The 15,146-nt window shown below is 53.2% G+C and overlaps 1 protein-coding gene across 2 annotated transcripts in view; it reads left to right on the top strand.

Moving 5' to 3' along the window:
• The window catches only part of SEMA3F (semaphorin 3F), a 108,295-nt gene that overhangs the window by 53,745 nt on the left and 39,404 nt on the right, over positions 1–15,146 (top strand). For both annotated transcript variants that reach the window (XM_037904568.2, XM_037904567.2), the window contains exon 3: positions 12,435–12,595. In XM_037904568.2, the coding sequence (XP_037760496.1) occupies positions 12,435–12,595 (161 nt within the window). The remainder of the gene's footprint in view (positions 1–12,434; positions 12,596–15,146) is intronic.

The raw sequence follows: 15,146 nt of genomic DNA, 5'->3' as shown, positions 1-15,146 counted from the left end.
CAGGGTGCCAGCCCCCTGCCATGGCCCCCCCTGCACCCATCCCACCAGGCATGGCCTGCTGTGGCAGCTGGGCAGGCAGTTCCCTGCAGCTCCCAGGTAGTGCACGAGGACACCAGGGTCAGTGTGGGGGCCCCTCCGGAGAGCCGGGGTCATAGCACAGGGCTCCCAAGGTGCAGCTGGGCCTGGGGGCTGGGGCTGGGCCTGGAAAGGAGATGGACTGGGAGTCTGGTGGGGAGAGCCCCCGATACAGATTTGTTGCTCTCCTCAGGTTCTGCTACGCACCCCAACTCCCCCAGTCCCCTACCCCTCCCAACTCCCCTCAGCCCCCCTGCCCCTCCCAACTCCCCCTCCCAATGCCCCCACCCCACCTACTCCCCCCAGTCCCACTGCCCCCTCCCAACTTCCCCCAGCTCTCCCTTCCCCATCCCAACTCCCTCCTGCCCCCACCCCTTCCAACTCCCCCAGCTCCACGGCCCCTCTCAACTCCCCCCTTCCCCCTCCCAACTTCCCCCAGCCCCCTTGCCCCTTCCCAACTCCCCTCTGCCCCCTCCCTATTCACCACAGCTCCCCAACTCTCCCACCCAACTCCTCCACCCCCTCCCAACTCCTCCTGCCCCCTTTGCCCCCCCCCCCACATTAGACAGGGCAGGGATCTATTCCCCCCACCACCACCATTACATGTCTGCCATTCCCAGGGACTCATGCCACTGACTTCCCCCTCCAGCCCCCCCAACCTTTACCACCCCACCAGACCCTCCCCAAATTTCTCCCCCCTTCCTCCCCCTCCCCCCCCGGTCTGTGTCTAACATCCATTGGCACAGGCCCACCCTGGATTTCCCAAGGGGTCTGGGGTGAATGGCCTTAGGGCTGGTCTGGAGCCCGTTGCCCTCCTACATCCCCCTTGTGCCCTTTCACAGCTCAGCCTGTGTAGCTATATAGGTATAGTCAGTGCATTCATCAACCACTTAAGGATCTCCTGCCCCGCTCCCCACAGCGCCCCCTGCTGAGAGAGGCTGGGGCCGGCGTAGCTAGGAGCTGCCCCCACAACCAGTGCTCCTGTACTACTCCCCACAGCGCCCTCTGCTGGGAGAGGCTGGGACCAGAGTAGAGAAGACATCTGTCAAAAGAGTTTCCCTTTCTGGAGAGGCTTCGGAGGCATCCCTTGCACGTGGACATCCTTGGATGACCTTGAAAGGATTTGTTATTTCAGCCGTATCTGGCAGAGCTGGGATTGCAGGGACGCGGAGGAGAAATCCAAAGGGCGCAGCTGGTCGCAGGCCTGCGCCTGTGCTCCTGGGTTCAGTGTTTGCAGGGAAGAGGGGACCTGGCTGGGAGGCAGGGGATCGAATCAAAACTCTTGGGATGCCCTTCCCACTTGTGTGAGGCCAGTGCAGGGACCTGGGGGATTTCAGTGAGTGACACAAAGAGCTGGCTGGGATGGGAGCCGAGCGGGAGCCTGGCAGTGCCGTACGCCATCCCAGAACAGTCCCAGGAGCTGGGTTACTAAGACCTTGCAGAAAATGCACTCCGATCAGTGCATAAAGGGAACAGAGGTCCAGACCCTGTGCGAGCCCCATGCTATTTTGGGGTACGGGCGGAGCCGGGTTTGTGGTGGGGCGTCAGGGCTGGGACTCGGCAGAACCAAGCAGTGACAGAGCAGAACGAAGCACAAGTGTCCCTGTGACACAGGTTGGGTGTCCAACACTGACTCTGCCCTTCATGCCATGGGCACTGCCAGGGTATGACTGTGAGGGACCTTGCGTGCCCAAATCCCGGCTGGCACTGGAGGGGCACTGCCAGAAGGAATTAGAGTAGCTGGGGGCTCCCCCACAGCCAGGGCTCCTGCCCCCTCCCCCAGCACCCCCTGCTGGGCGAGGCTGGGGCTGGAGGGAGGGAGCTCACTCCATTCGTGTCCTGGTTAGTGTTGATGAGGCACTGCTGGGAGGAATCCCCCATCTCCTGTGGAGTGTCAAGTGCCCTTGGTGAATGGAAGCATACGCCTTGTACTGATGAGCCAGCTGCAGTCTGCCCATGCTGCCCGGCTCCTGATGGGCATCCTGGGACATGCCCTGAGAGGTGGCATCACTCCGTGCCCCCAGCCAACGATCCAGGTGGCATCATTTCAGTGCCTGTCTAAGCACACCCCTCATGCAGGTCTTTCCTAGCCTGGTGCTGTTGCTTGTGGCCCATGGATGTAATCTGGCCTGGGACTCTGCCATTCCTAGCTGCTCCCTCCTGGGTGTGCCATGGCAGGAGGGGTGGGCTGGCTGGCTGGAAGGGAAAGAAGATAGGAAAGTCTGAGGGATGGACGAGAGGATGAACGGACCTGTGGATGGACAGCTGGCTGACCGACTGACTGGATGGATGGATGGACAGATGGATGGAGGGACAGACGGATGGAGGGAGGGATGGATGGATGGACAGATGGACAGGAGGGATGGACAGAGGGACAGATAATGTAACCAGCCTGAGTCCTGCTGTAGCACCAGTGACACTGTGTGCTTACAAAAACCTGGCTCTTGCCCAAAGCATCTGTAGCACTCCTGACTTCCATCTGTCTGCCTCATTTAGCACGTGAATATTCATGACCCTCATTATACTCTCAGTCGTTTCTCCCACACTCAGGCTAAAAATAATTTCCCAAGGGGGAATATTTCCTTCCTAGAATATACAGTGCCTGCGCCCCTGGTTCACCGGTTCACAACATTGCATGCGGGGACCATTAGACGCCAAGAGAAGCTCCCAGAATGAGAGACCACCTACCCCATGAGGACATTACAGACCTACCCAGGTCGGCTCTTTGTCCTTTCAACCACTCACTCTCTTCTCGTCCTTTTGGGCTTTCCTTCCCCTGGACTGGTTCCAGGTCCCCCCCCACAGAGCTCAGTGCGAGGTGGATCAAGAGAGTTCTTCAGTTTCAAGAGCCTGTGATTTCAGTGTGCTGGTGCTGATCAGAGATAAAAGGGCATGAGGGTCATTGCTGGGTCCCTCGGGGAATCCATCTCCAGAGAGGGAGGGAGGAAGGGAAAGAAAGAAAAAGAAAGAAAGAACAAATGAACTAGCAAGCAGCATTCAGCCTAAATGGCCAAGGGTTGGAGCCATCTCTGGTGTCACTCCATTGAGGGCAGGAGATCTCAGGTGTGGCCTGGCTTTGGGAAGAGCTCTCTGCCTATGAGGCACCTGAGTAAGGGCCAGATTTCCTCACACACTCCACACCTAGTAGTTCCTGCCGAGGCACCTCAGGGCCTGGTTCTCAGGGTGCACCCAGCATGCTGAGCTCTCGGTCAGATCTGGTCACATCTGGTCCCTCTGTGCAGTTTGGACCCAGTACCTCTTTCTGGGTCACTGCATTCCTGGCATTCATCCTAGAAGGCCCCGCTCAGGTGGGGGAGAAGTACAGAGGTGTGCACCTGGGAAGCTTCTGAACTACGAGGAGGAAGTGAGAATGGCAAGATGGATGGGCTTTGCCAGCTCAGGCATTGGAGCAATTCTTGGCATGCAGCTTGTGGGATGACTGTGGGGGGCTCTTCCCAGGGACCCCCCATCCTGAGTGCAGTCAGCCAGCGCCCAGGGAGGGGGTCTCCCAGGCACTGATTGGCTGGGAGGTGGCATCACTGCTGCTTTTAGAATTGCCCATCCCCAGCAGCCAACCAGGTAGGACTGGCACTCGTGCATGGTGCTCAGCCCCTGGAGCGAGGAGTCCAGCTCAGTCCTGGCCAGCACCCATTGGCATGGAGCCATGGTTGCTGGCCCAGCAGGCCTGGGGGGTTGATCTGCTGGCTGATGTATGAGTACACCTTGGCAAGATGTCTGGGGTACGGCCCACTCAGCGTTGTGTGGGTGGCATTGCTGGGGAATGGAGCTCTATGAGGAGTGCCGTGATGGTCAGGAGGCAGGGGAGTGCAAATCCCCTGTTAATATCTGTGCTGGCTCCATACGGGGAAGGGCAGCGCGTGGTGGCCATGTGGGAGCTGGTGCCAGCAGGGCTTGGGGGTGACACATGGCTCCAGGGTGCAAGCGTCATTAAAGAGCCCATCAAGCCACACCCCATAGGGGGTTTAATGCCTCTGTGGGGAAGGAGAGGGCGGGGGGCTCGGTGCTGCTCGTCCAGGGTGAGCGGAGGTGGCTGCCATGGTGTGAAAGTTTGCAGCCCTGGTGCCCACAGGGGGCAGGCAGGTGGGTGCTCTGGTGTCTGGGCAGTGGGTGTAACCCTGGTGCCAGGCTCTGGGGCTTGTTTCCCTTGCAGGGAGGTTGGGGCAGCTCCTGGCAGAATGCAGAGTCCTGCTGCAGCCAATGGTGCACCTGGGCCTGCCTGGCACGGGAGCCCAGCCGGAGGGGGCCTTGGGGCTGGTCTGACCTGGAAAGTGGGCACAGATCTGCCCTTTGGGGAAATCCTGCACCAGTAGCCTGGGCAGGAGCTAGCTGATTCCCTTGCATCCAGCGAGGCAGGTGTTGGGCAACCCCCCTCCCCCCCCCGCCACAGCACGAGCAGCTTGGCTAGTAACATGGCAAAAATAGCTGTGTCCTTTGCAGTGCTGGGGCATGGGGGAGGGAGGTGTTCAGAGGCAAACCAGGGGCTCCCAACAGTCTCCACTCCTGCACTCCCTGAGGGACACCTGCTGCAGACAGTGTCCTGAGCTGGGGTTCTTCAATGAGTTTTTGCTGTGCCACCCAGCCCTGCCCCCTTGTGCCACCCAGCCCTATGCCACCCAGCCCTGCCCCCTTGTGCCACCCAGCCCTATGCCACCCAGCCCTGCCTCACTGTGTCACCCAAGCTCTGCCATCACTCGTGGATGGATGGATGGGTGTGTATGTACAGGGAGGGCGGGATGGATGGATGCATGCATGCATGAGGGGTGGGTGGATGGATGATAATATTCTACATTTCCACGGGGCCGGCCAGAGTATTTGACTGCTTTGCTTTCTGGCGTGAGGGGCCGGAGCCTTATTCTGAGCCCAGGGTCTCACTGCGCCGGGCGCTACACGTACACATAGCGAGAGAGTCCCTGCCCCCATGGGCTACCAGTCTTAAATACTCACAGGCTGGGAGGCGGCACAGAGGGGGAAGGTATTGCTGACGGTGCCAGGCACAGTTGGGCATAGACCCTGATGCTCGGTCCGCTCTGCCTTACGACCCAGCTCCCCAGGGGGCACAGAATCCACTTTCCCTGCATCCCCCCTTCACTGACTGGGAGCTGTGGGCACAGATGCCCGTTGCATGCCCACTTCCTGGCACAGCTCAGCCAGCCTGTCGTGATGGGATCTCCAGTATGACTGGACTCCCAAAGTGATGACGCGACCTGGGCTGGATGGACCTTTGGTCTGACCCAGTATGGCCATTCTTATGACCTGGGTGTCTATAGGCATGACTGAAAGGGCTGTGGGCTGGGATCTCCAGTGTTAGCCTTCAGGAGAGCGAACAGAGGTGGGGGAAGGGGGGATGGAGGTGCAAAGAGGGATGGGACAGGGAAGGGGTGGGGGTGTCCAGATCTGTCCTATAGGATGGTGGCCAGCCTGAGTTTAAGGATGATCAGTCTGAGGAGTGCGTTAAACATAGGCCACATGGTGCCACGGCCTGGGTCATTGTAATCCCCTGCCAACCCCATCCCTGCCCAGCCCAGGGGTACCTGGGCCTGGGTCATTGTAATCCCCTGCCAGCCCCGTCGCTGCCAGACGCAGGGGTACCCAGGCCTGGGTCATTGTTATCCCCTGCCAGCCCTGTCCCTGCCCGGCCCAATGATATCCGGGCTTGGGTCATTGTAACCCCCTGCCAGCCCTCTCCTTGCCTGACCTAGGTGCCCGGGCCTGAGTAGAAGGGCTGCTTCATGCCCCTGGGTTGATCGGTGGAAGATCAGTCCAGGAGTGAGGAGGGAATGCTGAAGGGTCCTGGCGTGTGGGTCAGGTGCTCACAGCCTGGCAGGGCCCTGGCCTGTGGGTCGGGCGCTCAGAGGCATGTAGATATTAATATTGTCCATAGTATAGAAATCTTGGCATTTAGCCATGAAAGCAATATGGTAGTGTGCCTCAGTCTTCCTTTTTATACAGCACATTAGGTTTGGAATGTCTTTTCCCCTGTGAAAAGTTCCAGTATTGTTTACAGACACTAACTGTGCAACATCCATATAACAAGGCCTTTTAACATAAAGTGTGTAATCCTTTTAACATGTTCAAGGGTTTTTCCAAAAGATTAGGCACATTGTACATTTTTACAATTCTTGGTAACAGCAACACATTCGTTACAAAAATCACCATTCGCAATAACAACAAATTCATTGCAAGTGTCCATCTACAATCATGTTTGTCATGCCACACCTTTGGCTCAATACCATTGGGGTTTTGGCATTTTCGGGTTTGCCTTTGGCTTCCCTTTGCAAAATTAAGGTCTCTTTTTCTTCCATGTCCTGAAGGATTAAACCCTGATTTCTCTTGCTTAACAGAATTCACTGGCTGATTGGGTGTGCTCTCTGTGCTACCAGCTATTAGCAAGTCTTTCCTCCAGTCAGTCAAGTAATTTGCAACAACACAAACACTAGCTTTTAAATTCTCAGCCCTTACCAATTTTAAGGCTGGACTCTGTCTGAAAGAGATACCATCCATTTTTACCAGCAAGTTAGACTTAAAGTTTTGTGGTCCTACCATTACCAACCTCTGCCTGGATCCCAATAGGACCATTACCAACCTCTGCTTCCACAACATGGAATCAGATGTTAAGTTCACTGAGAGACTACAAGTCATATCCAAAGTGTCTAGAGATGAGAGTATACCTGCCCTCCCCTGTGTCCTCCAGAGATTAACTGCACAGCTGTCCTGCTCTGCAGACTCAGCTACCCAGTCTTCCCTCTGAACCCGAGAGACAGACTGTTCACTTACAGAATCAGCATGGAGACATTCCTCTCTCAGCAACCTTGACTCCACAACAAGCTGGCCACTTGCTTATAGGGCTGTTTAAATTCCTTAACAGTTTTACTCCATCTGAGACCTTCTTAAAGCTATCCACACTGGATCTTTCAAAAGGAAAGTCAGTGGATCCATTCACAACAGAAAATTTCTGGCTGTTAGGAACTGAAACTTCCACACTCTTCAGCTACAGCAAACTGCTTGCCCGCATTACCATGAGGTTTCCTTTCCATAGGAGCTTCTCTAAGCAACAGTTCACCCCTCACAGAAATTCTGCCCTTACCCTCTTCACCTAGGGCTTGCTCTAAAGCCGTGGTTCCCAAACTGGGGTCCGTGAACCCCTGGGGGTTCATGAAATGTTACAGGGGGTTCTCGGGAAAAAAATTCCCTAATGGCTGTCCCTAGGAACCCCTGGACTTCCAAAAGCTAAGCAGATCAAAGCAAGCATATCTATCACACAGAGGAGATTTAAAGTTCAAGACTCCTTATAAGAAATGGAAAGGGAGGTGGATATATTTTCCTGTTTTTAAAATTAAATGGGCAGCTAGTATTGTTTTTAAAATTATTATGAAGAATAAGTTTAAGCTTTGTTGTAATGTGTGTTGTTTGCCTGGACTGCTCAAGACCTGAATGCTTGTGTAGGAGGAACTCTTTGAGTTGGCTTCTTAAATACCTTCATGCTGTTTCACATCTGATGCTCCTTGATGAAACATAGGAGCCTTGTCTTATAACTGGCTTATTCAAAGTGATACAAGCTACGAAGTGAGATCTTGGAAGAGTGTTGCTGTTTTCATAATGTAATAAAAATACGGTAATGATAAATCATAATTAATAATAAATAGTGTGTAATAAGCATGTCATAAAAACAAATTTTATATTTCCAAGATCACTGCTTTTATAATTTATACTCAGGTAAAGGAGAAAATCCCTGGAAATATTCATTTTTAGGAGGGGGTTTGCGAGCCTTGACATTTTAGTGAAAGGGGTTCGCAGGTTGTTAAAGTTTGGGAACCACTGCTCTAAAGGAACACGTTCCTGAGCAACAACAGACTCTTTCTGGATCTTACACCCAGGATCACCTCTGGCTCATCAGGCGGATTTCTACACAATTCCCTTTCTGGCAAACTGCTAGATTTCATAGTTAAAGGTCAGAAGCATTCTCCTTCCCTTTGCCACACACAAGCTCAGGAATTTTTTCCTTCTTGTTACAAGTTTTCAAACTGTCAGTGGGTAATACAATTAAATCACCTTTATGCTCTCCTTGTGCCCTGGCTAGGATATCACCCTGATTAGACCAAGTTGCTACATCCTTTTTCAGCCATACATTAAGCAACAGGCAAAATACAAGCACCAGAATTGTCTGGTCTCTGGGATTTTGCTAAAACACTACTGGCTTGTCTACACTTACATTTTATAGCGCTCTAACTTGCTAGCTCGGGTGTGAAAAATCACCCCCATGAGCGCAGCAAGTCTGAGCACTTTAAAGCACTAGTGTAGACAGGCTCCGAGCGCTGGGAGCTAATTCCCTCGTGGATATGGATTACCAGGAGCGCAGGAGCGTTCCCGCAGCAGCGCTTTTAAGTTTCCAGTGTATACATACCCTAACTGGATGCAACCTAGTTACAATGCCATTCTCCCTAGCAGACACAGACTTAGGACCATTCCCTTCCTGGGCTTTAGTTGAATTCAGAACCAACTCTGAGACAACTGCAGTATTCTCAACCATCACAGGTTGAAAGGCACCTTCTGTCTGCTTCACAGACAAACTGGAGACACATTCTCCTTCACCAGACACACAGCTTGGGATCTTATTTTCCTTGTCCCAGCACACAGGGCTGTTCTCAGACAACTGCTTAGAGACCGGGGTAGCTCCCTCCATAGACAAGTCATTACTCCTAACAGACAGGCACATTTTCTTCACTGTCACAATTCTCCACACAGGTACCAGGTAAGGTATAGGGTCACTCATCTTCATTAGATCAAGCACAGAAAGATCTCCTTGATCAGGAGAATGTTTCTTGGGAGCCCCTCGCCAGGCACATTGCCACTCCCAACACATAAACTGCTGCTCTTCTCACTACCCTCAGCTACTTCCAGTAAATCAGTTACCTTTTTCAGGTTCACTTTTACAAGCTGTACTTGCCAATAATTCATCACCCATCAAAAATCTACCCTTTCCTTCCTCAGTTAGGGCTTTAACCTGACCATCCACTTTAATCTGCTCCCAAGAAACATTTTCCTGATCAAGGAGATCTTTCTGTGCTTGATCTAATTCCAGATTCACTTCTGAGATATTAGACAGACATTCCAAAACTTCATTCACACACAAACTGCTCTTTTCCTCAGACAAACATTTGGCGAAACCCTCCCTGGGCAAATCATTGCCCATAATAGACACAGGTTTAAGATCATTCCTTTCCTGTGACCGGCTACCTGGACTGAACAAAGCTTTAACATCTTCCCCAATCAAAAGATCCTTAGGCAATAACTTCCTTACCTCAGCTATAACTTATTGGTTAGTCTCTAAGGTGCCACAAGTACTCCTTTTCTTCATGCTTAGTACAATTCAATTCAAGGTAGATTCTGGCTAAAGGCACTCTTACAGTAAACTCATTCACACTTTGATTTGGTAAGTAATCTTCCTCTTTGACAAGATCTGCTTTAACAAGAGTGATGTTAAAAGCCATAATTTGCCCTAAACAGCTTTTACCATTGTCTTTTACACTATCTATGAATTTTTCATTACTACCGCCATACATAGCACTGGCACAATTTATGGGGTCTCTACTGAACTTACAGTAACAGCATTTACATAAAAGGTGTCAGTGTTGGGGTACATTTGGTTACACCCAGACAACTGCTCAGAGTTATACACCATACCAACATTGTTAGAAACTGGACAGATTCTGTCCCCAACTTTGCTATTGAGAGAAGCTGGCTTTCCATGATGATACAGTTCCTGTTGTTCCTTTATTCTCTTTAGTTGGAGCTTAAGTCTTTCCACTTTTGCCTTAGCTTCTAGTTCCTGCTATTGAATTTCTGCCAGTCTTTGTTCATGCTCAAGTTGCAGTTTACTTGCTGCCTTTTGCATTCTAATTGCCTCTGCAGCTTCTGTAGCATCAGGTAAGGGCTGTGCTCCTGCCTCCTGATCACTGGCCATTAACAGATCTCTCAGTCCTTGATTTGTAGTTTTCTTTTTAAAGCTTATCCCCTTTTCTGAACACAAATCTTCCAGGGCTTTTTTGTCAAGGCCCTCATATGCTCTGTGCTCACCCATTGCAACTGCTCTTTAACCAGCCAGACTCTCACTTCCAAAATCCAAATGTGGATAGCGTGGGGTTCTGACCCAAAGCTTAATGGACCTGGTTCTGTGGATCCTAGCATGACTACGCCACTGTAACAGTGCTGGTTCTGGTGGGACCCAACTGAGAGTGTCAAGTCAGGACAAATTACTTAAAGCAGGGCAGTTACAGCCCAAGGCTGGGGTTTTTCCACCTCTAAGGCAAACCAAATGAGCCAGAAAGAGAGGGCTTTGGTTTTACCCGACTGGTTAACCACAAGTCACACAAGCAATTTCCTTAGACACTCCAGTTTCCCAGTATCACCACCAGTGCCACTCATTATGGGGACAAATGGTTATGAAAACCAATATCCCAGTAAAAGAAAAAAGGTTCTCTCAATCCCAAAAGACCAAGCCCCAGACCCAGGTCAATATACAAATCAGATCTTACCCACAAATCACGCTGTTGCCAATCCTTTAGAATCTAAACTCTAAAGGTTTATTCATAAAAGGAAAAAGATATTGATGAGAGCAAGAATTGGTTAAATGGAATCAATTACATACAGTAATGGCAAAGTTCTTGATTCAGGATTGTAGCAGTGGTGGAATAAACTGCAGGTTCAAATCAAGTCTCTGGAGCACATCCACAGCTGGGATGGGTCATTCAGTCCTTGGTTTAGAGCTTCAGTTTTTAGCAAAGTCCCTCCAGAGGGAAGAAGCAGGATTGAAGACAAGATAGAGATGAGGCAGCTGCCTTTTATAGTCTCTTCCAGGTGTAAAAACACCTCTTTGTTCTTACTGTGGAAAATTACCACAAAATGCAGTTTGGAGTCTCATGGGCAAGTCACATGTCCATGCATGATTTAGTTCTTTACAGGTGACAGCTATTGCATACATGCTATCTTGAATGTCCCCAGGAAGACTTCTTATGTGGATTGGGGTCTCCCAAGGTCTATTGTCAGTTAAGTGTTTCTTGGTTGGGCACTTAACTTGCAAATTCCTTTCTCAAGAAGCTGTCCAAATGCTTTGGCTTGGCTACACTTGCAAGTTAGAGCGCATTAAAGCAGCCCCGGGAGCCCTAGCTCCTGAGGTGTCCACACTTGCAAGGCAGGTAGAGCACCTGGACTCTGCAGCTGGAGCACTCCTGGTAATCCACCTCCACGAGAAGCATAAAGCTTGCTGCACCCCGGCTGAAATGCCCGGGTGTCAGTGTGGATGACGTGTTGCATTACTGCACTGTGATTGGCCTCCGGAAACATCCCATAATCCCCTGAAGTCAAGTGGCCACTCTTCTCATTGTTTTGAAATCGGCTGTAGGAATGCAGATATCCCCTTTCAAAGCTCCGTTTCTGACAGCCGGAATGCTTATCTGCCCCAGGACAAAGCAAACCATTAGTATGGAATGCTGCTGTTGTGAGTGTGTGTGAGAGAGCGGGAGGAGACAGGAGGGGGGTCAGCTGCTGTCTGAATTTACAAGACAGCATGCTGACATGCTCTCAGCCCCCCAAAACACACTGTCTCTCCCCCCACATACACACAACACACTCCCTGTCACACTCCACCACCCCACATTTGAAAAGCACCCATTGCAGCCACTTGGACACTGGGATAGCTACCACAATGCACTGCTCTTTGTGGCATTGCAAGAGCGGCTAATTTGGCCACACCAGTGGGCTTGCAGCTGACAGTATAAACACACGGCAGCGTTTTCCCTGCTGCAGTCTCCGAAGGCTGGTTTAACTCCCAGCGCTCTTCACCCAAGTGTAGCCAAGCAAGGCTACTTCAGAATTATAACACATTGAGATACAAGTACATAGCCAATATTCATAACTTCAGGTACAAAAATGATGCATGCATACAGATAGCATAATCATAATCAGCAAACCATAACCTTTCCATAGGTACCTTATATGACAACCTTTGTACAATATTTGCTGCAAATATATTACAGTGGTTGCAACAATGATTTATATTGTCCCAGGTTATGTCAGTAATGTCACAGGCTGGCAGAGCCCTGGCATGTGAGTTGGGTGCTCAGAGCCTGGCAGGGGAGACCCTGGCATGTGTGCCACAGTCCTATTGCACCCCAAAGCTGTGGGGGTTTGAACCTTGCGGCTGCTGAGGCTGTGGTGGGCATCGTGGCCCTGTGTTGCAGGCTGGCTGATTCCGAGCCATTGGGTCATTGCTCTCTTGGGTACCGCTGCACCCAGAGCCCTGCCAGGAGGAGCCTGACCCCCCTGTCTGTGCTTGCCCACAGAGCTGAAGGCCACTGGCACCGCTCACTTCTTCAACTTCCTGCTCAACTCCACGGACTACCGCATCCTGCTGAAGGACGAGGACCATGACCGCATGTATGTGGGCAGCAAGGACTACATCCTCTCGCTGGACCTGCACGACATCAACCGGGAGCCCCTCATTGTAAGAGCCCTTCTGACCTGCCTCCGCCTGGGGGGCCCGGTAGGGATGCAGGGCTAGAGAAGTGGGGCAGGAGGGGGAAGAATGCTAGGCCCCTGGGCTGGAGTGAAATGAGTTGGTAGCCACCATCCATCCCCTGCTTTGCCTGGCTCCACCTTGTATTGAGTCATTGCCGGTGGGAGACCAGGGCCCCAGGACGTGAGACCCTTGCTGGGGATTGTCCAGTTTTAGTTTGCACTTCCCTCAGGACCTTGGCAGGCTGGGAAGCCGAGAGCCATTCAGGGCCCTTTGCTGACTGATTTAGGAAGCTCCAGCTGTTTAATTGATCCCAGAGAAGGTTGATCCTGGGTGATGGGAGCCTGAGCGGGGAGGACAGATCCGGTAGCAGAGGGTCTTGGGCCTAGCAGACAAAGGCAGAACCCGCCCAATGGCTGGGAGCTGAAGCCAGAGAAACACATGCTAGGAATAAGGTACAAATTTCTCTAGGTTGGGGTTCAAAGCTGGCCCATGCCAGTGGTGACCGTGTCAATCCTACGGCCCTTCCTGGCTCTTTGGGGACAGGGAAATGGGCTCCTGTCTCAGTCTGGGTCTCCCTAAAGCCCCCTGACCCAGTGCTTTCTGGTATCTCAGCAGAGAGGCTGAAGGTTAAATGGAGACTTGCCCCATGGGCTGGCTCTGCAGGAGCTCTCTGAAGATTCCCCTTTGGCGCTAGCGAGAGTGGAAGCACTAGAGCAGACGGGGCTCCTGTGCCTGTGTTCCTGCACTGGCTAATCCTTCTCTGAGAGCAGATGAGCCACCCAGTAAAAACATCAGCCTCCATAGGCAGCCTGAGTACTCCAGTGCAGCGGTGGGATATGGACAGGAAAACCTCCGAACTGAGGAGGCCCCCATGGGGATGCTTTCACTGAGCTGCCAGCCAGACGCCTCTGACCAGCACCAGCATCACCCCCAGCACGCCCACGCACAGCCATTAGGGTTGCCAACTTTCTAATTGCACAAAACCGAACACCCTTGCCCCTGCCCCTTCCCCAAGGCCCTGCCCCCACTCATTCCAGCCCCCTTGTTCCCCCCCATCGCTCGCTCTCCCCCATCCTCACTCACTTTCACTGAGCTGAGGCAGGGTACGGGAGGGGGCTCAGGGCTGGGGTAGCTGGTGGGGTGCGGGAGGGGGTGTGGGCTCTAGGAGGGAGTTTGGGTGTGAGAGAGAGTTCCAACCTGGGGCAGGAGGTTGGGGTGCAGGTAGGGGTATGGAGTCTGGGAGGAAGTTTGGGTGTGGGAAGGGGTTCCGACCAGGTGCAGTGATTGGGGTGCAGGACGGGGATCACTCCATCTGGGCAGCGCTTACCTCAGGCGGCTCCCGGTCGGTGGCACAGCGGGACTAAAGCAGGCTCCCTGCCTGCCTGCCCGCCCTGGCTCCGTGCAACTGCCAGCATGTCCGGATGCTAGGCAGAGGCATGGCCAGGCAGCTCTGCGTGGTGCACGCTCCCCAGGCCCCTGCAGCTCCCATTGGCTGTGGTTCCCGGCCAATGGGAGCTGTGGAACCAGTGTTGGGGACAGGAGCAGAACTTGGAGCTTTCCTGATCGCTCCTGCACCTAGGGGACACAGGTACATGGCGACCGCTGCTGGGAGACACGCAGAGCCAGGGTAGGCGGGGAGCCTGCCTTAGATCTGCTGCACCGCTGACTGGACTTTTAATGGCCCAGTCAGCGGTGCTAACCGCAGCCATCAGGGTCCCTTTACGACCAGGTGTTCCGGTCGAAAACCGGATGCCTGGCAACCCTAATGGCCGTGTGGTGATGGAGCTGTGGGGGAGGGGAGCATGAGCTTGCCCATACCCTACCTCCTCTCTTCTTAGCTCTTACTACTGCATGTGGGATGTCACGTGGCAAAGCCACCCCCAGAGCATTCCCAGGTCCCTCACAGGTGCCCTGCTGGCCCATCAGACTGGGCTCAGTTGGGCCCTCTCTGGAGGAGCTTTCCCCAGCCCTTGGCTCCTGGGGCCTGGCCAATGGGGAGCCATGGAGCAACAGCAGCAGATTGTGGGTCCATGCCTGAGGCTGGACAGGGGCTAAAGAGCAGGATAAGCTGAGCGGGAAGGGTGCCAGCCCCACTTGGGTTCTTTATCTGCGCCTGAGCCGCCTCCCCCATCTGGCGCCTGAGCTGCCGGGGAGGAGACCAGGAGCAGATTTACCATGAAACAAACCATGCAGTGGCATGGGGCCCCCAACAACAGGGGATTCCCCAAAATGCAGGACGAATATCTGACAACCTGCCCCCGAGTCTCAGCCAGCAGCTCAGCAGAGCTCAGGCAGGCAGGCTGCTTGCATGCCATGGCCAGTGGCCCCACGCCACTCCCAAAAGTGGCCGGCTGCTGGCATGGCTCTGCACGCCCCTGGTGGGGGGAAACAGCGCACGGAGCCCCATTGCTCCTCTCCTCCCAAGGGACACAGAGACGTGCCAGCAGCAATGCAGCAGGGCTAATGCGGCTTCCTCCTCGCTCTGCCTCCCTCCCTCCATGCCGCTTTGCTCCCGGAAGCAGCTGGCATGTCCCTG

This window comes from Chelonia mydas, chromosome 7 (genome assembly GCF_015237465.2).
Source record: "Chelonia mydas isolate rCheMyd1 chromosome 7, rCheMyd1.pri.v2, whole genome shotgun sequence".
In the NCBI taxonomy this organism is placed as follows: domain Eukaryota; kingdom Metazoa; phylum Chordata; order Testudines; family Cheloniidae; genus Chelonia; species Chelonia mydas.
This window is presented reverse-complemented; position numbering and strand designations above follow the sequence as displayed.